The 26,516-nt window shown below is 37.4% G+C and overlaps 1 protein-coding gene across 2 annotated transcripts in view; it reads left to right on the forward strand.

The window, feature by feature from the left end:
* The first annotated feature begins 9,795 nt into the window (after nucleotides 1–9,795).
* The window catches only part of ARL13B (ADP-ribosylation factor-like 13B), an 88,215-nt gene continuing 71,494 nt past the window's right edge, over nucleotides 9,796–26,516 (forward strand). The window contains exons 1-2 of one of the 2 annotated variants that reach the window (XM_006894140.1): nucleotides 9,796–9,854; nucleotides 25,334–25,404. In XM_006894140.1, coding sequence (XP_006894202.1) covers nucleotides 9,796–9,854; nucleotides 25,334–25,404 — 130 coding nt within the window. The remainder of the gene's footprint in view (nucleotides 9,855–25,333; nucleotides 25,405–26,516) is intronic. The other variant, XM_006894141.1, reaches the window with a different exon arrangement.

Below are 26,516 nucleotides of genomic sequence, written 5' to 3' on the forward strand. Positions count from 1 at the left end.
TCCACGGTCAACACTCATGGCACCAGTAGCCAGAAAATGAAAAGACATTGCAAAGGGAAAGTCTGCGGTTAGGGACCTCTCCAAAGTATTGAAGAGCAAATGGTGTCTCTCTGGAGACTAAGGTCCGCCTGATACAGGCCATGGTTTTTGCAATCACTTGTAATGCATCAGAGAGTTGGACAATGACTAGGAAGGACAGAAGGAGAATAGATACCTTCGAGCTGCGGTGCTGGAGAAGAGTATTGACTGTACCATGGACTGCCAATAAACCAAACAGATTCATCCTAGAGAGGGTTAAACCAGGCTGCTACTTGGAGGCAAGGATTCTGGGGCTTCGTCTGACATACTTTGGACATGTTGTAAGGAGAGACCGGTCCTTGGAGAGGGACATCATGCTAGGGAGAGTGGAGGGACAGCTCAAGAGGGAAAGACCCTCTATGAGGTGGATTGATTCAGTGACTGGGGTAATCGGGATGGGTGTGTCAGAGGCAGTGCAATTGGCACAGGATAGAACAGGGGTTAGGGCTGTTGTACATAGGGTCGCTATGAGTCGCAAGCTACTCGACGGCACATAACAACAACAAACAATGTTTAAAGAAGACTGTCACATCTTTCCACAGAACAGAGGGTGTATTTAAGTTGTTTAACTATTGTGACAACAGTGACTCCATTTCACCCAGTCTTTCTCATTCTCTCAATTTTCAAGACATGATTCCACCTTATGAGTTTTGCACTGTTTTGTCTGCCTGTGTAATTCTTTTCCATGGCTCACTCTTCATGGCTCACCCATCTTCAAATCTTTGTTCTGATGTCACATTTCCAGTAAGGCATCCCCTTTCCACTCAATTTAAAATATTAGCAACACCTTGATTACCTTTCATGTCCTATTTCTTTACCTAGTTTTATATTTATTCTAATTATCTTCTAATATTTTGTTATTAACTTAGTATGTTTAATATTTTTCTCCTCCTCTAGTCCTAATACCACTAAATTATAAGGTCCATGAATGTGTAAGTGTTTTCTTGTTTTGTTTGCAACTATATTCCTATTAACTATAAAAGAAATTTAACAATGCAATCTGAAAATAACTATGCAAAATGTCAACAGAATAATTTCCAGTGCTTGGATTATGAATCTATATTCTCTTTTTGCCTACCTATGTATTTTTCTTTTTCTGAAATAATTTTTTAGTATTTACTTAGTGTAAACAAGTAAATATTACCAAGCTGAAATATTTAAATCACTGGCATTAATAGTCTTATTAAGCTGTTCTTTGTGAGTTTGTTTTAGAAAGTACAACTATTTTTATAATTTTTCTCCAAAATGCTTTCTTAAGGATAAAATTGCCCTGAGTAAGGGAAGGTTGGACATTAGTAACTTTTGTCTTTTGGACAGCTCAGTGCTTCTAGTCGGCAAACAATAGCCCACTCTGAAGACAGATTATTTTGTCAAAATCTATTTGGCAACTGGGCTAAATAGATACAATTCTGGGCTAGAGCCCAGTGTTTAGCCATACCCCCCTCTGTCATAGAAAAAAACCCCAAATCTATGACTGCTCTGTGCAGGGAGTCACGTAGCCCCTAGGGGAATTTACTGAGGGAATCCCTCTCTTGCAATATGTCATTGGACACTGATATTTTAGTCTCCATTTAGACAGTCTTTTAAGTCTGGACTGGCTGTTGTTTTCTGTAATCAAATGGCTTTCATTTGCCAACATTTTTTAAATGTCCCCTGTGCATAATTTGATCTCATTAGGAGAGTGTAGCTCCCATGGAGGAATCGTGCTTATTGGTGGTGTTGTTGATTGCCTCTGAGCCAAGCACAATTTATAGCAGCCCTATGAACAAAAGGCCTGAAGCCTTCCTATCAACATTTATCAAAGCTCATAGAGTTTCCAGAGGCCTGTTGTTTATGAAATAGATACCACTCCTGCCTCCCTGTTGTGTGATTTCTTTCTAATTCCCAATGTCAAGATGTCTAACTCCTCTTTTCCAAGTGATTTTGACAACCATTGCTTTTATTCTCCTACATTGTGTTGCTTTAGACAATCATTCATAGACACTGTAATTTTTAATTTGCTATTGTATTTTTATATACAATATAAGCTATACCATATGCTATGCTATGCTATGCTATGCTATGCTATGCTATGCTACACAATATAAGGGAGCTCCGGTGGCCTAGTGGCAAGACGCTTCCCTGCCATCCTAAAGGCATGCTGTTTGAGGCCACCAGCTTCCCCACAGGAGGATGGGCAATCTCCTCCCATGCACTCCCATTCACAGCCTCTGAAAACCCACTGGAGGATCAGCTATGGGTCAGTTCCAACTCTATAGTACACAACAATAACATTGTATTTTTTAATATAAAATTATTATTTTATACTGGTTTATATACATTGTATTTTACATAATTAATTACTATTGGTCTATGCCTATCATCACTCCATTTTTTTCCATGTCCCATTGAATCTCTCCTATTCGTTCACCATTTTTTCTTGAAAAATAAATTTAGTTTCTTTTACAGAATAATTTTAAATCTATAAAATGAAAATGACAACAAACAAGTGGATAGAAAAGCTGTGGTATATCCACACAATGGAATACTACGCAGCATTGAAAAACAAGGAACTCATGCAATATTATTCAAAGTGGGTGACCCTGGAGGACATTATGCTGAGTGAAATATCTCAGTCACAAAGGGACAAATACTGCATGGTGCCACTGTTGTAGAATGGGTCTGACATCAGGGTAGGGATATGACAGAAAAAACTGGATAAATTATGTATATTGTATTGAAACAGATGAGGGAAAGAACAGATTAGAAGTGATATATGATTGAGTATTATGGTTAGCACAGGAATCCATAATTAAGGTTGCATAGAGAAGTGTACTTGGGGTGGGGGGTTGGGGAGAAGGGACGTGGGAATTGCATACAAACGAAGGAATTTTTTTTCTCTTCGGAGGGGGAAGCGAGCTGGTGGGGAGGGGTGGGCAGGGAGAAAAGTGCGGCAATGAATGAATAGAAATCCAAAACCTCTGTAAATGTCTATTAAAATTAATAATGATAATAATAATAAAAATTTTAAAAAATTAAAAAAACCCACAACAACTCACAAAATAAAAACTAGTTAAAGTGAAAAAAAAAAAAGAAAGAAAATGAACAGCCAGTACAAAGATTCCCCCATGTGGCTATCATTTCCCCTATTTTAGCACCTTATATTATTATACTATATTTGTTACCATTTCTTTTTTTAAAAAAATTTACTGTGATCCTTCAGCAGTCTTAATTCTACATTTTAAATAAGTCCTTTCCTATTTCATCTAAGCGTCATGTCTTTACTCTCTAGGATGGTGATGGGGACAGGAGAGTAGGAAAGGGTAAAACTACAATTCTTCCTTCACTATAATCCAAATTTAGTACTGTCCTACTGACTACTTTCAAAATTAAACATTTTAAGTTACAGTGCCCAAACTCTAAAGTTTGATTTTCACTGTTCACTCTTTCATCAACTTATTCTAATTTGATATGTGTTTCATCAAAATATTGCAGCTTTATTTTTAAAAATTTTGTCTCCTAAATTACCAAATCTATTGGGCTTTTTTATATTACTGCATCATTTCGAGCTTCATAACCAGACAAATACTTCTTTAAATAAAAACTTTTTCATACCTTTTCACAATTACAAACATTCTGGATCCCTTCTAATCTCATTGGCCACCCTCCCTCCAGCTTTCTGTATGTGTTCTCAAATAACTGCTTTTCTTTTTAATATACAGCCTAGTCCATATTTTACATGAGAGAAAGCAAAAAACATTCTACAGATTAAAAGTCACTGTCCTAAAAGGCTACTAATGATCTTTTCCCATTCAGAGAAAAGAAGAAATAATGAAATCAAAGGTACATGGAAACAATTAGACTAAAGGATTCACAGTAACCAGGTTTATTATTCACAACAGCCACGTGACAACAGTCACGAAATATAGTGGTATATTGCACTGAACAAATCTGCTGCAAAAACCCTTTCTAAAGTGGCAAAGATGCCACTTATGTGCATTTAGCCCAAACTTAATATTTTCAGTCACCTCATAGACATGCAAAAAGGGTTGAATATATCCAACAACAAACAACAACTCATTGCCATTAAGTCAGAAACAACTCATAGCTGACCTCCAAGTGAGTGTTCAGGGAATTTAATCATGTGAGAAGAGGTTGACCGTCTTTCCGCCTAGAGCCAGCTGGTAGATTCATATCAACTAGCCTTTGGGTTGGTAGTGTAACTACTTTCTGACAAGATTGCCAGCGCTTCCTGAATACATCAAAGACTGCAAAGAAACAAGTCTATCTTGAAAGAATAATCATAATGTTCCTTAGAAGCAAGAATAGGGACTTCCCTTCATATAATTTGGGCATAGTGATTGGAAAGGTAAGTTTCTGGAGAAGGACAACAAATTGAGAATATAAACCCCCCAAAAAGGTCACCAAAACAAAACACAACAGTTTGACAGAGTACACAGATTAATAGTAGAAACAAAATGTACATGAATGAAACAATGTATAAAAATTATTCTATAAATGTGAATAATCATGCCAAACACAACATAAATGAATGAAAATGTATATTAACAATTATATTAAAATCAATTAAAAATTAGATGTATAAAAATGGCAGCAACAATGGCATCAAACAGCAAAAAATGGAGATAATGATGAACTGTTGTTCATTCTGTTGATCATTCTGTTGTATATAAGGCTGCTATGAATAACTTGATGGTGCCTAACAACACCACCAAATGAACAATAGGAGTACACATTCCCTGGAACAATTAACCACACAAGGTTTAAAGGGAAGTATTTGTCTGGTTATGAAGCTCGAAAGCAGGAAAGGATCAGGGTGATAAGGAAAGAATGAACGGAAATGATACACATAGGAAGAAAGACAGAAGAGTGCTGTTATATGTGGAAATTGCGATAAAAGTCAACAATCAAAATGTGTTGAATTGTTGAAAGGAAAAAACCAACTTATTCTGTAAATTAAAAAAACAAAAAAAGACAAACTCCTCAAAGTACATTGATATAAAAACTTAAATTTATTGAGATCAAAGTAAACATGAAAAAAAAATTTCATTATTTTGCATTTAGTCTTTCATATAAAGTTGGAAATAGAAATATTTTGGTTGTTAAAATTAATTTTTATACTACTGTTTTAAAAGTTGAAAATAAAAAGACATTTGATCCAGTAACTCTAAGAAATAAGAGATATACGCTCTTATGTTCATAGCAACATTACTAAAAATAGCAGCAATGGAGATAAACCAAATAACCACAAATGTATGAATAAATAAACAAACTGTGATAGACAGTCAATGGAATATCATGCAATCCTAAAGAAAAATTAACAGTTCACAAAATAATGTAGAACATAGATATATCTGTCTATAATCTGGAAGACATTGTTTTTGTCATCGTTGTTAGATGCCATCAAGTTGAGTATACTTATAGTGACCCTATGAACAAAAGATCTGAACCTAGTCCTGTCTTGCACCATCCTCACACTTCCTGACACACAAGCTCCCATTGCAGCAGTCACTTTGTCAGTCTACCTGGTTGAGAGTCTTCCTCTCCTTCACCAACCCTCCTCCCTAACCAACATCATATTCCTCTCCAATGAATAGAACCTCCTAGCAATATGTCCAAAGTATGTGAGGCAAAGCCTTGTCTTCTTGCCTCCAAAGAGCACTCAGACTGCATCCTCTCCAACACATATCTATTTGTTCTCCTGGCTGTCCATGGGATGTTCGGTGCTCTACTCCAACACCACAGCTCAAAGGCATCAATTCTTTTTCTGTCATCCTTATTTATTGCCCAGTTCTCAGATGTGAAGCTAGTAATCAGACCGACCATGACCTGACTCAAATGCACTTTAGTTCTCAAACTGACATCAGTACTCCTCAACAATTTGGAAAATTCCTTAACTGCAGATTTTCTCATTGCAATGTGTCTCCTTATTTCCTAACTGCTCTTATAAAGAGTGTTAGTTGTGGATCCAAGCAAGATGAAGCTGTTGACAGCTTCAATCTCCTCTCCATCCAACATGACACTGACTTTGGGATTTATTGTATCTCAATATCTATTCAATCTATATGCTGAGCAAATCATCCAAGAAGCTGGACTCAATGAAAAGGAACGTGGCATCAGGATTGGAGGGAGACTCATCAATAATCTTTGTTATGCAGATGAAACAACTTACTTGCTGAAAGTGAGGAGGATTTGAAGCACTTGTTGCAAAAGATCAAGGAATCCAGCCTTCAGTATGGATTGTGGCTCAATATCAAGAAAACATTCTTACCACTGGACCAATAGGAAGACATCATGCAGTGTGAAATAAATGTCATAAAATGACAAATATTGTATGGATTCACTAATTAAAAAACCAAGTAAAGGTGAATACATAGAAGTAAAGATGTGATGGGTACCAGGGATTCAAGTAACAGAGAGAGGAGGAAAATTATGTATATAGATAACAGACACATATTAAGATGAACAAAAAGAACAAAAGGAAAGGCAATATACAATTAGAAGATGATCAACAAAATGTTACTAAAGGGAAGAAATGTAGAGAGTTACACAAGTGATACATTCAACAAAGGTCAACACTATTCCACAGTTCTACACTATCAATGATAATAAACATCAATCTACATGTGGACATATAGGTAGAAGGGCAAGACAAATAGGGACTACACTCATGACCATATATATTGTTGTTGATATGTGCCATCAAGTCACTTGCCACTCATAGCAACCCTCTGTACAACAGCTTTTAATCCTGCTCTACCTAGAGCCAACCTCATTGTCTCTCATACATCTACCCAATTACTACCCATATCATTCAGGATCTTCCTGTCCTGAGCTGTCCCTCTCCCCTCCCAAGCATAATGTCCCTCTCCAAGGACTGCTTCCTCCTTGCAAAATGCCCAAAGTATGTCAGGCAGAGCTTCAAAATCCTTGCCTTCAAAGAGCAGCCTGGCTTCACCCTCAAGAGGATGGAACTTTTATTCTTCTAATGGTCTATATTATATTCAATACTCTTCTCCAGCATCACAACTCAAAGGCATCAATTCTGTCATTCTTCGTCATTGTCCTACTTTCTGATGCGTAGTGTAACCTGGATCAGGCACCCTTAGTCTTTAGACTGATATTGTTGCTCTCCAATACTCTGTAGAGGTCCCTGACAGCATATTTTCCCCAATACAATGTAGATCTAGCAATAATATTTCTGTGTCGTTGTAGTACGTGCTGTGCTCATGTTTGAGAAAAGAGTAGAGTCAAAAGAGGTAATGCTATACAAACTTATTAGTAATAAAAAATATCCTGAGGGATGAGGGTGTAGGGCCTTAGGACCTTGGTAAGGAATGGTGTCTAAGTTAGTTGGTATAAAATAGTACACACACACACACACACACACACACACACACACACACACATCCTACTTTTTTATTAGTGACAACTGAGATGTTAAAAATTTGTGACAATTTAAGATGCAATTCCTTTTTTCTTTTTTAGAAGACAGTGGAACTGCATATATTAAGGAACAATTCTTGATCTCTCTCTGTTCTGATAAAGAAATGGAAAGCAAAGCAAAGATGTATAGAAATTATTAGTTAAAACAACTAATGATCTATGCAAATTTCAAGTGCCATTATAATGAGACCAGAAAAATTAGATGCCTGACTACCACAGCTGATATAAAAGGGATTTCAGTAGAAGATCTTGGACAGAGATGATGAAAAATGAGGAACAAAACGCAGTATAAAATTGTACAAGCTTCCCTTCCTCTGAAAAGAAAAAGGCCACGCTTACTGACGTTTTAGAAATCTCTGAGACTAGGCGCTTGAATCTAGAACAAAAACCACTGCTGTGGCTCAACTTTTATCCAAACGGAATTGTTGTTGCTGTTACATGCCACTCTGACGATTATCCAGAGGCAGTAAATCCAAAGGAGAAGAATGTATACCTTTCCTACATTGAAGCAGCTGGTGGATTTGAACCACTTGCCTTCGAGTTGGCAGCACAGTTTCTTACCACTAGGCCACCAGAACTCCCCCCAACCAAACCAAAAAACAAAACAACCAACCACAAAAAACCAAACACAAAATCACATCATAACAAACTGTAGGCAGGACTATGGGACTATACAGTTAACAATGACATCCATCAACCAGATAAGATAGTCTAAAAGGCAAGGATAACATTCAGAAGGCAAGTATAGGGATAGAATATGAGGATTAATGGCAAAGAAATTCACCGGAAGGCTCCGGGATGTTTGGTTTCCTTGTATGTATTGTAATCAGTGTCATAAAACAAAATGTATGTGAATGTTTGAATGAAACGCCAAATTGTTCTGCAAACTTTTACTCAATTCATGACAAAAAGGTATAAAAGTATTTAAAAAATATAAAATTAATATAAAACCAAGATTTAAATATAAAATATATTGGCGTCTGAGTGAGAAATTTGCAAATGAATCTCTTTTCCTCAGTCGTTATAATTGCCCTTTGAGTTGTGGTGCTGGAGAAGAGTGTTGAACATACCTTGGGCTGCTAGGAGAACAAACAGATCTGTCCAAGAGAGGGTGGAACCAGGCTGCTCCCTGGAGGCAAGGATTTTGAAACTCCTTCATCCCAGAGACAATGGGCTTGTGGCCAGGCAGGACCAGCCCTTGGAGAGAGACATCATACTTGGAAGGGTGGAGGGACAGTGCAGGAAAGGAAGACCCTGGTTGAGATGGGTAGTAATGGGGTAGGTGTATCAGAGAAAATGAAGTTGACTCAAGACAGAGCAGGGTTCATAGCTGTTGTCCGTAGGGTTGCTATGAGTCTCAACCAACAAGATGGCACATAACAATAACAACTGGAGCAATATTCTGTAGGTATGTTGCCAAAGATTCATCCTAGAAGTACGCGGTTCGAATCCACTAGATGCTCTGCTGGAGAAGGAGAAAAAAATCTCCTCCTGTACCGGTCAGATCTGATTTGACGGTACACACACAAAAAATAATAAAAATAAAATAAATTTAAAAAAAAAAGATTCAAAGAATCCCAAGGGGTCACCCAGTCTGCTTCATAAACAAGCAAAAAAAAAAAAACAAAACAAAAAAAAACCACCCCAAACAGGCTACATAATTTGAGTTCCTTAAATCTCAGCGATACTGGAGACAGATCAGATACGAAACATGCTTAGTCTTTACATAGACAGATTTTAGCACCAGAGACAGGTCCCTGATTCCTCAGTTTAATCTCTGCATGCTCTTGTTGCCAGGTTACCAGAACCTCCCGCCCCCAGTTTCGCCTCCTTCACTTAGACCACGCCTCATTTTGCCTGCTACCTCACCGGCATGGGCGGAGCCTTGGTCTCCGTCAGCCACTCAGACACTACTATCTCGAGCCTTCGAACGATAATTGGAGCAGCTTCTGAGCGACTTCCGCACCGCCCAGAAACGTCACCACGTAGACGGGTGGATTTCTTTAGCCAGAGTCTGCGATCCTGATTTTTGATATCTGCGCTTCGGGTCCAGCAGTCCTGGGACAGGGAGGGTTGAGGACTCGCAGAGTGGCGCGATTAGCCATCTTCACAGACCGGCAGTCTTCACTTTCTTCGCAGCCTCTCCTCAGGTGTCCTGTTCCCTTCAGGGCCTCCTCGGAGTGGCAGCGTCCCAGGAGACTTGGCCTGGAGTAGCTGGGGCGCATCCCCTCTCCCGGCTCGAATGGGAGGCGGCGGGAGGAGCGACCTGGGATGTTCAGTCTGATGGCCAATTGCTGCAACTGGCTCAAGCGGTGGCGGGAACCTGTCAGGTAGGCTGGAGCCAGGTCACTCGCCCTGTCATGGGCTTGAGGACTTGCAGTCCCAGAGGGGCCAGGGGAAGGACGCCTCGCATCTCAGCCCCCAGAGTCTCTCCCAGTCCTAGGGGAAGCTTTTGCTCCCAGCTTGGCTTCATTTTTATTCTGAGAGGGATAAGGCGAGCCTTTGCTTTGTTTACCTTTGACATAAATTCTGATCAACATTACTTACTAATTTTACTAAAAAAGAGTATTTAAATGACTTCAAATTTCTTAAGTTGCGAGTGTGTGTGCACGTTTGTGAGTGTGTGGGTGTTGGAAACATCGTTGTATGTTTTCCTTCTGAAGCTGCATGCCCACATCCTTTCCAACACACATACACCCACCCACACACACGGTTTTGTTGCAGAACTTGGGATTGAAATCTGGCTCTACTACCTAATTATATGACTTAACCATTTGGGCCTCACTTTCCTCATATATTAAAGGTGGTGATAATATCTATGCTTTAGAGGTTTTGCATTAAATTAAAGTAATAGAAGTCTTTTTGCTTAGATTATAAAGTACCTTCAGTTTCAACCAGACTCTTAACTGAAAGAGCTTACTTAGTATTTAATTTTGAAAATAATATGTATTAACATTTCTTCCCTGTTAGTTGATATGTTGATTTTACAAACATCTGTTGAGCACATACCATGCATGTGTCAGTCACTGTGTTAGAAGTCAGTGAAAATGATACTTTTAAAACCCAGTGGCCCAACTTAGTAAGAGACCTTGAGTTTATTATTTTTTATGAATAAAGTTAACTCTAGATGTTGTTGTTATGTGTGGTCTACTACTCATAGCAACCCTATGAATAACACGGCTGAAACTTGTCCTATCTAGAGCCAACTTCACCTTCTCTGGCACACCGGCTACACTTGCAACAGTCACTGTATCAGTCTTTCTTATCCAAGGTCTTCCTCTCTTGCTGTGACCCTCTATCCTTCCAAGCATGATGTCCTTCTCTAAGGACTGTCCCCTCCTGGCAACATGTCCAAAGCATGTGAGACAGAGTTTCAAAATTTTTGCCTCCGAGGAGCAACCTGGTCTCACCCTCTCTGGGACATACTTGTTTGTTCTCTTGGGAGTCCATGTCTTGGGAGTCAGTACTCTTCCCCAGCACCTCAATTCTCTGTCATCCTTATTCATTCATTTTCCATCTCTAAGGTGCAAACAATTGATAAGACTGGTCTGAATCAGGTGTACCGGAGTCTCTAGATTGACATCATTGTTCTTTAGAGAGCAATGCTCTGCAGCGGTCCCTGACAGCAGATCTTTCCAAAACAAATTGTCTTTTGATTTCCTGACTACTGATGCAGATAGTTGTTAGCGAGACTGTATATAGTTCTAATTAACTGTAAATAGTTGGCTGGAACAAGACAAAAGGTAAAACATGGCAATAACTTGTGGGATTTTCCCCCCTAATTGTTTGCATTTCAAATACAATATTTTAAGAATTTACTATTCTTAAATGAATAAACCTAAAAAGCTACATATATTGTAATGAAAATACTCCTGTATATTTGAAACTCCGGAAACTCTTGAGTAGTGCTCAGGTCTTCGTTCATGGGGTTGTTATGAGTCATCTAAGACTCGATGGCACCTAACAACAATAACAACAACATAGAGCTACGTTGGCCTAGTGGACAGAAAGTTATGCTACCAAGCCCAAGGTGAGTGATTTTAATCTGCAGCACCCAGGCCTGGTTCAAATTGTTTTTCTTTAAACATTCTTTTAGGTGGTATAGCACTGGTCTGTGCATTGCTGTATAGAGGTAATTCGTGGTTGCTGTGATGCTAAACACTGTGACATTGATGTGCCAAATGTAATAATGGTTACCCTTGGTGGACAGTGTTTGATGGGGCTTCCCATTAAAACAACCTTGGAAGCAGGAGTGATAATCCACTTCCGAAATGGCTTGCCTCCAGAAACTCTGAATAGTGCTCAGGTCTTTTCGTTCATAGCATCGCTATGAGTTGTATACAACTCGACAGCACCTAACAACAACAACAACATATTTGAAAAATAAACTTGTTTAAATAACTCATGAAATTATTCTAACTAGGCATGTTGTTGTTAAGTGCCGTCGAGTCATAGGTGACTCATAGCGACCCTATAAAGGAAAGTCCTCAAAACTTGCGTGACTTTCATCCTCTCTCCAGGTTCATAGGGTTTCCGGAGGCAAGCTATTGTGCAAGTGGATGCCACTCCTGCTTCCAAGCTTGTTTTAATTGGGAGCACCACCAAACACTGTCCACCATGGGTAACCATTAACACATTTGACACATCCGTGTCACAGTGTTCAGCTTCACAACAATTACAAGTTACCACTGTACGGCAAGTAGACACACCAGGGCTATACGACCTAGAAGAATGCTTGAACAAAAAAAATGAGAAACAGGCCTGAGGGCCGCAGATTAAAAGTCACCCACCTTTGGCTTGGTAGAGCTTGAAGAAGTGGAAGGTTAGCAAAGGAGGAGAAGATCCTCGGTGAGATGCATTGACACAGTACCAGAATAATGGGCTCAAGTGTGACAGATATTATGAGGATTGGGCAGGATTAAGACCCGTTGTTTGTAGGGTCTCTATGAGTCATACTCTAACATCACCACCTAATAACATGGTCTCACACAGCACCTAACAACAGCTGTAACAACTGTATCCCATTGTAGTGGACAGTTTGTTTAGAGTGACACAAAACAGTCTCTATTTGATGATGATCTATTGTTGTAAGAGTTAATGTTGTGTTTGGAATGTCGGCTCTGTTTTGTTTGTTTTAGTCACAGATTGGTCTGATTCCAAGGCCTCTGCTAAGAGCGAGTTGTATGCACAATAGATGGCACCTTTTTCTTACATTTGATTTTTTAAAATGTATTTTATTTTTTAAGAGGACATCACAGCATATGCCCTCTTAACAAACTAAAAACACGGATAAAAAATAAAAAAAAAAGGATAAAAAGATTTACAATCCCAATTAAACTTTATTGAATTGGTCATTCTTTGTCTTTGCTTTTCTTAGGAGCTGTGGTGCAGATAAGGGAGCTTTGGTGGCTTAGTTTTGAGAAAGTATGCTGCCATCCCAAAAGCAAAAGATTCAAGTTCAGCATTTTCACCACAGGACAACCAATTGGCTCCTCCTGTGCAGTTTACTCTGAAAACCTGCTAGAAGTGCAACTATGATTTGGTTCCGACTCAAAGGCACATAACAATAACAACAAATAAAAAAAAAAACAACAACCCCACAGAAAACCCCCCTGAGATTATTTGCTTAAAGAAACACAGATTTCAGAGTAATGAGAATGGATTTCCAAGTAGAATGGATAATTTGTGTTGGCCTAGTGGGTAGAAAGTTGCACTGCCATCCTGTAGGCTGTGGTTCATATCTGCCGGATGCTCCACATGAGATAGGCGCACAGTTTCCTCTTCTATGGCTTACAGTCTCTTCTGGAGGTTCAGCTCTTATGGTTTACCCTCTGCTGGAGGGTCAGCTACAACTCAGTTCCAACTGGACAGCAGTGAGATAGATGAGAATACAACAAAAGTGAACTCAGGTGGCATAGGGAATTACATTACTAACTGTTGCAGGCAGCACTTCTCTGGTAGTTTGAATCCACCAGTGACAGTGCAGGAGAAAGAGGGCCTGTTTCCTTATATGCAGTTTATAGCCTCTATAAATCTACTGGAGGGTCAGAAATGAGTTGGTTCTAACTAGATAGCAATATGTGAGTTTTGCATTAATACAGCAAAATAAAATTCTAGCTTATGTGCTTCAGTGTACTTTCTTTAGTAAATAGCATATAGATTTATACTATCCAGTACAGCAAATGACACATGACTTTTGGACATTTGAAATGTGGCTACTCTAAAATGAAAGGCTATGTAATACAAATAGGATTTAAAAACTTAGTATGCCCCCTTCCCCAAAGAACATATACTTTTGTATGTTTGATTACATGCTGAAATAACTATTGCATATATTGGATTAAATAAAATATTAAAATTATTATCACCCTTTTAATTTTCTTAGCATGTCTTTTATAAAATTGAAATATTTGACTTACATTTGTTAATCTGTATTGTGATTATATGCTATCAAGTTGACTAAAACTCATAGCAACCTATGAACAATAGCTCCCAACCTGAGCAAACCTCACCATCTCTGACAAACCTGCCCCCATTGCCACAGTTACTGTGTCAGTCTATTTCATCTGGAGTCTTCCTCTCCTCCACTGCCCTTCCAAGCATGATACCCTTCTCCCAGGACTAATCTTTCCCATCTATGTGCCCGAAGTATGTGAGATGGAGTTTCAAAATCTTTGCCTCGAAGGAGCAACCTGATTTCACACTCTCCAGGACAGACCTCTTTGTTCCTTTGGCAGTCAGTACTCTTTTCTAGCACCACAGCCCAAAGACATCACTTTTTCTTTTGTCAGCCTTATTTATTGCCAGCTCTCAGATGCATCACAAACAGTTGAGAAGACAATCACCTGGATTAGGTGCACCTTAGTCTCTAGACTGACATCATTACTCTTTAACATTCTGGAGAGATCCCTGACAGCAGACTTTCCTAAAAAACTCATCTTTTGATATTCTGATTCCTGATGCTAAGAGTATTGATTGTGGATCCGAGAAAGATGAAATTACTAATAACCTCAATCCTTTCTCCATCTATCATGATGCTGCGAATTGGCTCAATAGTGAGAATCTTTGTTTTTCTTGATGTTTAGGTGCAATCCATATTGAAGACTTCGTAATCTATATTATGTCCTAAGTAAATAATTTTTGAAGCCAGACTTATTAAAGAATAATGTAGCATCAGGATTGAAGGAATACTCATCAACAACTTGCATTATGCAGATAACAAAACCTTGCTTGCAGAAAGTAAGGAAGACCTGAAACACTTGCTGTAGAAGATCAAAGATTACAGTCTTCAGTATGGATTACATCTCAAGAAAACATAGATCCTTACCACTGGGCCAATAGCCAACATCATAATGGATGGAAAAAAGATTGAAGCTGACAATGATTTCATCTCATTTGGATCAATAATCAACACCTGTGGTACCAGCAGTGAGGAGACATATTGCTTTGGGCATGTCTGCTGTTAGAGACCTCTCCAAAAGACTGAAAAGAAGTGATCAGTTTGAAGACTAAGGTGTGCCTGAGTTAGGCTGTGGTTTTTTTATTCACTTGCTGTGTATGTATCTGAGAGCTGGACAATGAATAAGGATGACAGAAAAAGAATAGATGATTTTGAGTTGTCGATATTGGAGAGTACTAATCCTGTGGACCACCAGAAGTTCCAAGATGGCAAAAGTTCGTCTCTCACTTTGGACATGTTGGTAAGAGACACTATTCCTTGGAAAGGGAAATCATGCTTGGAAAAGTAGAGGATTGGCAAAAGAGAAGACAGCAACCATATGGATTCATTCAGTGACTTCAGCAATAGGCTAAATATGTCAGAGATGATGAAGATGATACAGGATAGGACAGGGTTCATATCTATTTTTCATAGGGTCATTATGAGTTGTACTCACTTTGATTACACCTAACAACAGCAACAACAACAAACATCTTTTAATCTTGAGTAGAATTAACTGTCAATAAATATGAAGCAGATTACACTTATATTTTAATTTCCTTATTCAATGATGGGTCTATAGTATTAGTACCAGCAGCTAGGAAATCAGAATATGAATTGCATTGGGAAAATGTGCTGTCAGAGATCTCTTCAGAGTACTGAAGAACAATGATGTCAGTCTAAAAACTAAGGTGTTCCTGATCCAGGCCACAGTCTTTGCAATTCCTTGCTATACATCAGAAATGACAATGACTAAGGATGATAGAGGCCTACAAGTTGTGCTGGAGGAGTATTGAATATACCATGGGCTGCTAGGAGAGTAAAGAAGTCTGTTCTGGAAAAGAGGGAAGCCAGACTGCTCCTTAGAGCAAGGATTTTAAAGCTCTGTTTGACATACTTTGGCCCTGTAGTCAGGAGGGGTCAGTCCTTGGAGAGGGACATCATGCTTGGGATGATAAAGGGACAGTGCAAGGAAGGAAGACCCAGGATGGAATGGATTGACTCAGTGACTAGGGTAATAGGGGGAGGTGTGTCAGAGACAATTGGCCCAAGATAGAGCAGGGTTTAGAGTTGTTGCACATAAGGTTGCTTTGAGTTGCAAGTAACTCAACAGCACATAATAACAACAATTAGCTGAGTAACTATTAACTAAATTTCCTATGTGATTTGATCTTCTTATAATCCTTAAGTAAATAATGATAGAGAATTCTATTTTCAAAGGAAAAAATTAGAGGTGAACCAGTGAATCTTAAAACTTGCTAAAAATGTGTGCATATACATTCTTTTTTAAAAGGCAATTCCTCTTTGAAGAAATTATGCTTTCTGAAGAGTTTTTAAAGGTTTAAGTTATGCATAAGGTGTTGGGCGGCTGACTGAAAGGTTGGAAGTCCATGTCCATCTGCCGCTCTGCCAAAGATGGACAGTCACAGCATTGCAGTCTCACTGAGAGTTACTATAAGTTGGAATTGACTCAAGGGCATATGATGGTTTCTTCTGAAAAGGTCTTGAGGAGCCTAGTTAAGTACTGGGTTACTAACAGAAAGGTCCGTGGTGCAGACCTACTAGAAGCACCTCAGATGCAAAGACTGGTGATTTGCTTTTGAAAGGTCCCTTTTTTGAAAACCGAAGTGCAGCTCTCGCTTATACACTTAAGAGGTTGTGATGGGTGAGATTAGACTCAAAGACAGCTAGCAACTACAGCATTTCTCACTGAGATTTCATGTTTTTTATCTGGTGAAGAGATGTTTGTAGATGTAAAGAGTATATGTGAGTCAGAAGGCAATTAGTGATTATTGATATGACATAGTCTGAGATTATTTTGCTGATTTGTCCAATACACTAAACTCTTTGAAATTACTCGCCTGTGCTCACTTCGATGCCTTCTCAATGAACGTATTTATTGTTCTTAGAGATTAGAATCGGAAGAGGTGAAAAAGACAAGACAGTAGTCAAAGATGAAGTGTTAGAGCACTAATGTAGCTTAGAAAACAAAACCAGCATGGTAGGTAATTTAAGAAACCAGCAAGAGTTAGAACTATACTTGTGGTTGTTTCTTCTAGTCAGAGCTTTAACCTAGACTTTCAATTCAGTAACCTAATCTACAGTAGACTAAAATCTAAAGTAAGTGGTTATGTTATTATGAACATTTGAGTTGGAACCTACTCATAGCTGACCGTCTAACAGTAAATCACACAGAGATTACCCATCTTTCTCCTGAGGAGCAGCTGGTGGATTTGAACCTCATGCTTTTAGATAGGCAGTGTAATTCCTTACCAATAAGCTAAAAGGACTCCCTAAAAATTACAGATAGATTTTTATGCTTTTGGTTTTGTGTTTTCAGATGTTTTGTTTTGAAAATGTAGTACAATTGGCTGTAGTACAAGGATTAAAACTAAGGAAATTAGCTTTGTATATAATCATCCCCCTATTAGATATTTTGAATGTTTGAAATTTTTCATTATTAAAAGTAATGTTTTGGTGATGAGCATCAATAAATAAAATCTCTAGAAGTGAAATTCTGGTTCAAATGGTATGAAGAATTTAATCCATTTACAAAAGTACGTAGCCATAGGGGGTAGTGGTTTGATGTGTCTATTCACCACTTACTCCACAAGAGGGGAAGAGTTATCATTCACCGCTTCAATAGCACAAAACTTATCCCTGTGAGATGAGACCTATCCCCAGGCTTTCAAACCTACTTTTCTCAATTCTAACACCAACTGTCCCTCCTAGACCTCTTACTGCTCTATTACTAGGCCCAGTAATACCTTGCAATGGCCACACAGACATCACAGTCAATACTCACAATTATAGTTTATCGAAGAGTAACATGTTACAGTTTAGGCTTGAAACAGTTTATAGTGATTTAGTCAGGAGAGATTCTCAGGCATACTTGTGAATTTCTTACCTTCAGCTCTGCAGCTTTGGACCATTGCTATAAAACTTTTAGTCTTACCAATTGTGATATCCCCCAACCCCCTCAGTGCACCAGTAAGCCTGGGGAAAGGCCTTCACCTCGACCTTAAGTGGGGTTATAGTTCCAGTTCAGCTCACATTGGTCTCTAGTGTCCTCTTTGCTGCTGCTGCTAGTCTTGGTCTGTTTTGCACAGGAATTTCTGGACCGAAAAGATGCACCGCACTCTATCTTTCTTGAAGGTAGCAACAATTCTGAATCTGCTCAAATTTAAACTGATGAGATGAGAAAATGAACCAATTCACTTGTAGTCTGCACACCCTATTTTTCTATTCCCACCCCAAAAGTGTTAATCTATTTTTCATTATTAGCAAACTATCAATCCCCTTGGTGGGGTCATACATACTTTCTGTTTGTATACCCATACCCAGCCATGTAGTGAAAGTCAAAGCCAGTTTCTAGAAAAGCCACAGCGACTAACCCACTATAGCAAAGTATTTAATATTTAGGATACATCACCAAACTGATCTTAAAAATAAAATGAACCAGGGGAGCTCTGGTGGCCTAGTGGCAAGAAGCTGCAACTACAATCCCAGAGGTTCACGGTTCGAATCCACCAGATGCTCTGCCGGGGAAGGAGGGACAATCTCCTCCTGTACCAGTCAGATCTGATTTGACGGTACACACACACAAAAACAATAAAATAAAAAAAAAATTAAAAAAAACACGAACCAATTTATACTTCTGCCTTTTATATTAAAAAAATGAGGAGTCATAATATTTTTGTCTTTACCAGATTATTCATGAAGACACATTTTTATTTCCTATTCCACAATTTCAGTTTTTAAAAAACAATAGATAACAAATATTTGAATCTTTGACCATTTTATCATCTTCAACCAAAACTCTGTAAGATAACCACTACCTTGAAAATAATTTATTGTGCATCTGTTTTTAATAATTCAGGCAACCAGAGCTTTATTTGGAATTTATTAATGAATTGCTTATTGTGATCTAGGCTTAAAAAAATAAATGTCACACTAGGCAATATGGATCAGTGTTTTTCTTCCTTATTGTAATATCTTAATAAAGTACACTGATATAATATGTCTTATTTATACCTGATTTTTCAGTTTGGGTTGTTGTTGTTGTTATGTGCCGTCGAGTCGTTTGCGACTCATACTGACCCTATGCACAACAGCCCTAACTTTTAAAACTATTTATGGAAACTGCTGAGTTCCTTATTTCTTACTTAAGTGACACATACAGATTAGAAAGGATTATCTATGCGCTCTATGCAGAAGTAGAGATCGGATGTTTCTTTTGAACTCCCTCAACTTCTTGCTTATAGTAAGAATGTTGGAATTTCAGAATAGCAAGGCACCTAGAGGTATTCTACTTGCTATACGTTAGAAGTGGAGGAAAAGACAGTAAGAATTTGACTTGATCAAGACTATAAAGCTAACATATGACCAACAGGTTTGATACTCTATTTATTAGTGCTCAATAGTGATTTTCATGTAATGTGCTGGAGTGTGCAACTAGACTATCAGGAAAATAGTGCACTTAAGCACTAAAAAAGCACACTATTTTTGGGGGGAGTTCTCAGTCTAATTTATTTTCTAAATTTCTTCATTCTCTTACACAGATATCACACAGTAAATACATGTTGAAGTTACCTTTAAGATTTCAGATTTGATCCCTGTAATTTTAAATGTTTTAGATGATAAATATCAATTTGATATGTTGAACTTTGTTTCCATTATTTTTTACTGATGCGTTTTCTCTTAGATTTGTATAATACTTTTTATTTTTTGGAGGGGTTTTTGTATAATACTTTTGAAGTTAGAAATAATTTGAACTATTTTATTTATTTTATTTGAAGAATTGTGTGCCAAGGAATTTTGAATTTATAGTTGTATTTTGAGTTATAATAATACTTTAGAAGAGATTTCAGAATTCAAATGGTTTTGAGTTCAAGTTTAGCACTCAACAATAGTATGCTGCTTTTTCTGATGTTATTATTTTTCTATTTACTTATTTGTGCTTTTGCACGAAAAGGGAGCGTGTGTGTGTGTGTGTGTGTGTGTGTGTGTGTACTGTCAAATCAGATCTGACTGGTCCTCCTCCTTCAGCAGAGCATCTGGTGGATTTGAACCACACATCTCTGGGATTGCCAGTGCAGCTTCTTGCCACTAGGTCACCAAAGCTCACCAAGGGAGCTTTTCTTATGCACTTATTTATGAACTAATGTATGCAGTATATTAAAACTAGTCTAATATGAGTCCTTGGAAATTAGAAGTCTTAACTTTGTGAAGTGTATATTCATCAGATATGGAGTATTTTTGTTATCTGCTGTGCAGTCAGCCTATTAGGCTCTCTTTATCCTGTTTTCTTCCTTTAAAATGTTTTTTCTTTACTCATAATAGTTAATTCATTCTTTCTGACTATTAATTATTACCTTAAAGCTATAAGTGTATAAGCATTATTATTAAATCTCAGTCAGTTTGAGACAAGAAGACATGATTTTACTTACATTTCTTGTACTAAATTGTTACTTCGAGGTGAATATTTTATAAATTTATTTTAGTACTTTGTCAGCTTAAGTTAAATTTTTATTTTACTTAGCATTTTCTTAGTAAATGGAGAATAAAAAATGTATTTATAGTGTTTCATTCAGTAAAGATACCTATTAAGGTAAACAACTTTAGTTGAGGTGATTGTGAAAAGTTGTATGAGATTGTTCAGATCTAGATTTTTGTATTTAAGACTTGTTAGGAAGGCCTGGAAAAATCCAGTGTTGTGAGTCTATTGGAAGAATGACTAGAGAAGAGGCTTCACAGTTCGGACTTAATTCCAGTTAGAATAAAATTAAGTTTTTACCTGTAGCATGCAATTCATAATCATAGCCTGTGGATTTAAGGGTTTATTCAAAACAGTTTTCCTAACTGTTATCTAACTTTGCCTTGTGGATGGACAGGAATATATGAATAGAATGTGTTAGCCTATCCACAAGGTAGTCTTGCCAATAAATTGAGCAGATCCAACAACAGAAAGAGGATCCTCCCCACCAGGAAAAGAGCAAGCAAGAGGGCGTACAGGACTGTTAGCCATAGCAGCAACAGCAAACTAGAGTCCTGACATGAGATGGGACCTTGGGACTGCTACACCATTGGAAGTGGAACTAAGAGTCTTTGCCCAAGTTTCTTGGACAATTAGAAGTGGGAACCATAATTTGCAGGGCTGAGAACATTGCAACGGTGGCTTAAAGCCAAGGCTCAAGCTACTGGCTCAGAGTTGAATTGTCTGTGAGCACATTTCAGAAGCTGGATTATAACCTCCTGACTTCTCCAATATGGTTCTGTGTGATCTGTGAGATATCACATTGGATTTTGAACCCCACCCAGTAAAACAGTGTGGTCAGTGATGAGTGGAAAAAGATATGTGACCATGGGGATATGTCTGACCTCACTGGAATTGGTTTTGTGTAGTAGATACTGTTGATGGGAGCAGTTTCCTTTGTGAAATTGGTAAGGTCGGAACAGTTTCCTTTGTGAAATTGGTAAGGTCAGATATGGCCATCCCCAGGTGACCTTTGCTCTTTTACATAGCCTCTGCTAAATTACTACTCATCTATGCCAAAAAATTTGGAAGAAAGTGATTTGGAAACTAAAGGAAAGGAGTGGAATTTATGGAACGGTTGGTTCTATTAATGTCAGATGCAAGCAGAATTTTGCTGGAGAGAATTAAAAAAACTCCAGACTACAGTGATACATCAACAGGAAACTACCATAAATTCAAGCTAGATTTAAAATGGAGTGTTGATTAAGGAATAACCTTGAGGCACTTACTATTGTCAGATAGATCTTGACTGAAAACAGAATACCAGAAAGAAGATATTTATCTGTGTTGTATTGACAATACAACAATACAGAAACATTCTGCTATGTAGATCATAACAAATTGTGGATAAGATTTTGATGAACAGGAATTTTGTAACATATGGAATTTATACATAGATTAGGGAGTTATTTGAACAGAACAAAGGGGTATAACGTGGTTTGACATTGGAAAAGGTGTGTATTAGGATTATATACTTACAGTATTCTTTTTAATGTGGAATATAAAAATGCTAGAAATTGGACTGTATGAAGAATGTATGTACAGTATAAGGATTGGAGGAAGACTCATTAGCATTCTGTAGTATACTGATCACAATATTGCTTGCCATAAATGAAAATGTCTTGAAACACTTACTGAAGATTAAAGACTTAAACTATAGATTACATTTTCAGCATAAAAAAAAAAAACACAGATCCTTAGAAGTGGACCAATAAACAACTTTATGATAAACTACAATTATGAAGGATTTAATTTTAATTGAATAAATAATCAATGGCCATCAAAACAACAGTCAGAAAAAAATACTGTGGAAATTTGCTGCAAAAAACTTTTAAAAAATCTTTAAAAGTAAAGATAACAATTTGATAATTAAGGTGTTCCTGACCCAAGCCTCAATATTTTCATTCACCTTTTATTCACCCAGAAGATAGACAATGACAAAAAAAGGAGATAGAAAAAGAATTGGGATATTTAGATTATGATATTGATGAAGAATAAAGAATATACTTGGAACTGTTGAGGAAAGAAAGAAATCTGCTTTAGAGGAGATATTACAAAATGTTGCTAAGAAGCAAGGATAAAATTTCACTTACTTTGGGTAAGGAAAACCATCCCCTGGATAAGGAAGACATCATACTTACTAAAGCAGAAGTTCGGTGAAAAGGAGGAACACCTTCAGTGTGATGGTAAATGGACATAGTTCCTGCAGCAGTGGGTTCAATGATACATACTAATGCGAGGTTGGTGCAGAACCAGGCATCTTTTCATTCTTTTATGCATAGTTGGAGTCTCCTCAGTGGCATATGCCAAAAGCAGACTATGAGCTGCTAGGCTGGATGATCTGCTTTCTATTTCGTGGAGGAAGTAGGATATGCATGAAGTGGGCTTAATTCAAGGGGGGGGTATTCCTTAATATTTTAATGTAAATGAATCATCCAGAAGGTGATACTCAGTTTTGTGAATGTGTTACAAATGTATATATATTTTATGACTAATGAACTTGCTCTTTAAAGTAATAATAATAATACTTATTATTCCCAACCATTGCATTTAAGCTTCCCTGGAAACATTATTAACTTGCTAACATTGTAGTGTTGGGTAGGTACAAGCTTTGTTTGTAGGGACAGTAGAAGAAAAGGGAGTGTAAAAAAGGCTTTGAACTACCAAGATATGTTCTATGAATTTAAAATGTTGGCTGGTGAAGAATTTGGGACAGGCTTGAAAACCGTACGTTTTAAGGTACTTAATTTGGAGTAATTATAAGAAGTAGGCTTTTCTTTTCAAAACCTTTACAATATAGTATATTGCTCATTACTTAAATGCCTGGAAACTGTTCTCAGGATTGCCATTTCCTTAGTCATCTTGTTGCCTTCTGACCACAACTTGAAGGCTTTCTTCAAAAATTTTAAAGTTCTGTGTTTTTTTCTTAACTCTTCTCTTGCTGGTACTGCCTCTGGGCTTTTGAATGTGTCTCCATGATCTAGCTTCAACCTGTATTTCTGGTAACACCTCTAGACTCATATACTGTAATAGCTAGATTTATTACAGCATAAAGTTCAATCAAAAGTCCATAAAAAAGTTCCGTTCAGAAGCCATTTTGCACCAAGTAGCCATATGATCTACTGTGTTGAAAATGAGAAATTGAAGAGGAATGGTGTTGCATTCATAGTCAAAAAGAGCATTTTATGATATAAAGTACAAAGATGTGTGTAGATAGAAACTATCTATACACATGAAAAAAGACCTGTTAATACAACTATTATTCAAATATATGCATCAACCACTACAGCCAAAAATGAAGAAATTGAGCATTTCTACAGACTTTTGCAGTCTGAAATTGACTGAACATCCAATCAAGATACATTAGTAATAATTGATGACTGGTATGCAAAAATTGGAAACAGAAAGAATGGTAGTTGGAAAATATGGTCTCAGTGACAGAAGTGAGGCTGAAAAATCATATAATAGAATTTTGTAGAATCAATGATTTCTCCATTGCAAATACTTATTTAAGAAAAAAGCAACTACGTATACAGACCTCACTTAATAGACTGCACATAAATTAAATTGACTACATCTGTGGAAAGAGAAGTTGGAAAGATTCATCATTGTGGTCAACACAAGGCTAGGCACTCACTGAACAGACCATCAGCTACTCATCAAAGTTCAGTTGAAAATGAAGAAAATTTAAATTAAAAAGTACTCAAGAGCAACAATGTCAGTCTGGAGACTAAAGTGCACCTGATCAAGGCCATAGTCTTTGCAATTATTTGCTATTCATCAGAAAGCTGGACAATGACTAGGGATAAAAGAAGGAGAATTAATGCCTTTGAGCTGTGGTGCTGGGTAAGAGTATTGAACATACCATGGACAGCTAGAAGAACAAACAGGTCTGTCCTGGAGAGGGTAAGATCAGGCTGCTCCTTGGAGGCAAGGATTCTGAAGCTTTGTCTGACATAACTTTGGACATGTTGCAAGGAGGGACCAGTCCTTGGAGATGGACATCTTGTTTGGGAAGGTAGGTGGAGGGACAGCACAGGAGAGAAGACTCTCGATGAGATGGACTGACTCAGTGACTGGAGTAATGGGGGTAGGTGTGTCAGAGAGAATAAGATTGGTACAGGATAGAGCAGAGTTTAGGGCTGTTGTACATAGGGTTGCTATGAGTTGCAGGCGATCAATGACACATAACAGCATCAATTCTTATTCTGCAATTTTTCTTGGACAAATGGCTTAACTTTGGTGTCTTCGCAAAAACTTTAACTAGATTGTTTTATTTTGAGTCTGTGAAGTTTAGCTATATTAGAAACATGTTTAACTTCATATTATAGAAACTTTCTTTCAGAATATGTTACCACATAATGTTAATAGTTAAGATAGATGTGGTACTATGTATTTGAAAATATACCAGTTTTCCCTAGTTCCTAGAACTTGGCAAGAATTACTGTCTATAATTTCACTTAATAAACAGATTTCTTCATGTCTTTTAGGAATTCAGTTATCTAAAAAATCGAATCTTTAGCTATGATAATCAGCCTCAGGGTAGACTCTCTTTCTCTCTCCTTTATTTTCTACTTTATAATTTAGATTATTTAATGTACTAGTTTTATTTGCTAAAAGACTAAGAGAGAACATTTTAAAGATATTTTTCAGTAATTTTGCCTCATCAATTCGTATTTTAGTCATCAACAATACCAACAATTTACCATTAGTACCCAGCAGATTACCTTGTACTGAGTAGGTACTTCTCAAATGTGGTTTGAATGAGTAAAATTGATTTTATTTTTCCTTAATAATTAATGAATTAAACTGATATTTTTTACTTTTCTTTTAAGAAAGGTGACTCTTGTGATGGTGGGACTTGATAATGCTGGTAAAACTGCAACTGCAAAGGGAATCCAAGGAGGTAAGCTCAAAATATTTATGTACTTTTTGAGATCTGGTACGTTATTCTGAATTTGGAATTCACTTATTTATTATTAGATTGCTTTATTATTTCATCCTTAGGTGTCAGTAGTATACTTGATTGTATACTTCATTACTTCATATTATTAATATTGTTATAACTAATATGACAAATAGGGTCTGGTTTTTCATGTTTCAGCTTTGAAAATATTTCGAGTGCCAAGATTCTGAGACTAATCAGCTCAGAGTGATCACATCTTAATCCTAGCCAACACGAAGGAGGCAAAGAAACAAACAAACACAACCAAACAGAAACTCCATGTTCCAGACCTATAAGGACACCCAGGTTTTACTTTGATCCTACTGTCCAGAATTTAATCATGTGGCTACATCTAGAACACAAGCAAAGTTACTTATTTACACAAGCACAGCATAACTGTTTTAGCATCTCTTAATTATTTATTTCTGATATTATATAATATTTCAAAAATAGAACTCTGTTGGAGCAGCAGACAACAAATGCTGGTGAGGTTGTGGAGAAACTGAAACCCTTATTCACTGTTGATGGGAGTGTAAAATGGCACAACCACTATGAAAGGCAGTATGACACTTTCTCAAAAAGCTGGAAATAGAAATACCATTTGACCCAGCAATTCCACTACTGGCAATAAACTCTAAAGAAACCAGAACCGCCACTCATGCAGATATATGCACAGCCATGTTTATTGCTGCATTGTTCACAGTAGCAAAGAGATTGAAACAACCCAAATGCCCATCAGCAAACAAAAGGATAAAGAAGCTGTGGAATATTCACACAATTGGAATACTATGCAGTACTGAAAAACAAGGAATTAATGAAATATCCAATATGGGTGATCCTGGAGGACATTATACTGAGTGAAAGATCTCAGTCACAAAAGGACAAATACTGCACAATGCCATTGTTATAAAACACGACTGATATTGGGGTTGGAGGGAAACTAAGAAAAGAGGGGATGAATAATGAACACTGTATTGAAACAGATGAGGGAAAGAACTGCTTAAAAGGAATATATGATTAGGTACTATTTGCATGACAACAGTCCAGACTAAGAGCTGCATATTAAAGTGGAC

Source organism: Elephantulus edwardii, unplaced genomic scaffold, assembly GCF_000299155.1.
Source record: "Elephantulus edwardii isolate Elephantulus edwardi_28Jun2011 unplaced genomic scaffold, EleEdw1.0 scaffold00136, whole genome shotgun sequence".
Classification (NCBI taxonomy): domain Eukaryota; kingdom Metazoa; phylum Chordata; class Mammalia; order Macroscelidea; family Macroscelididae; genus Elephantulus; species Elephantulus edwardii.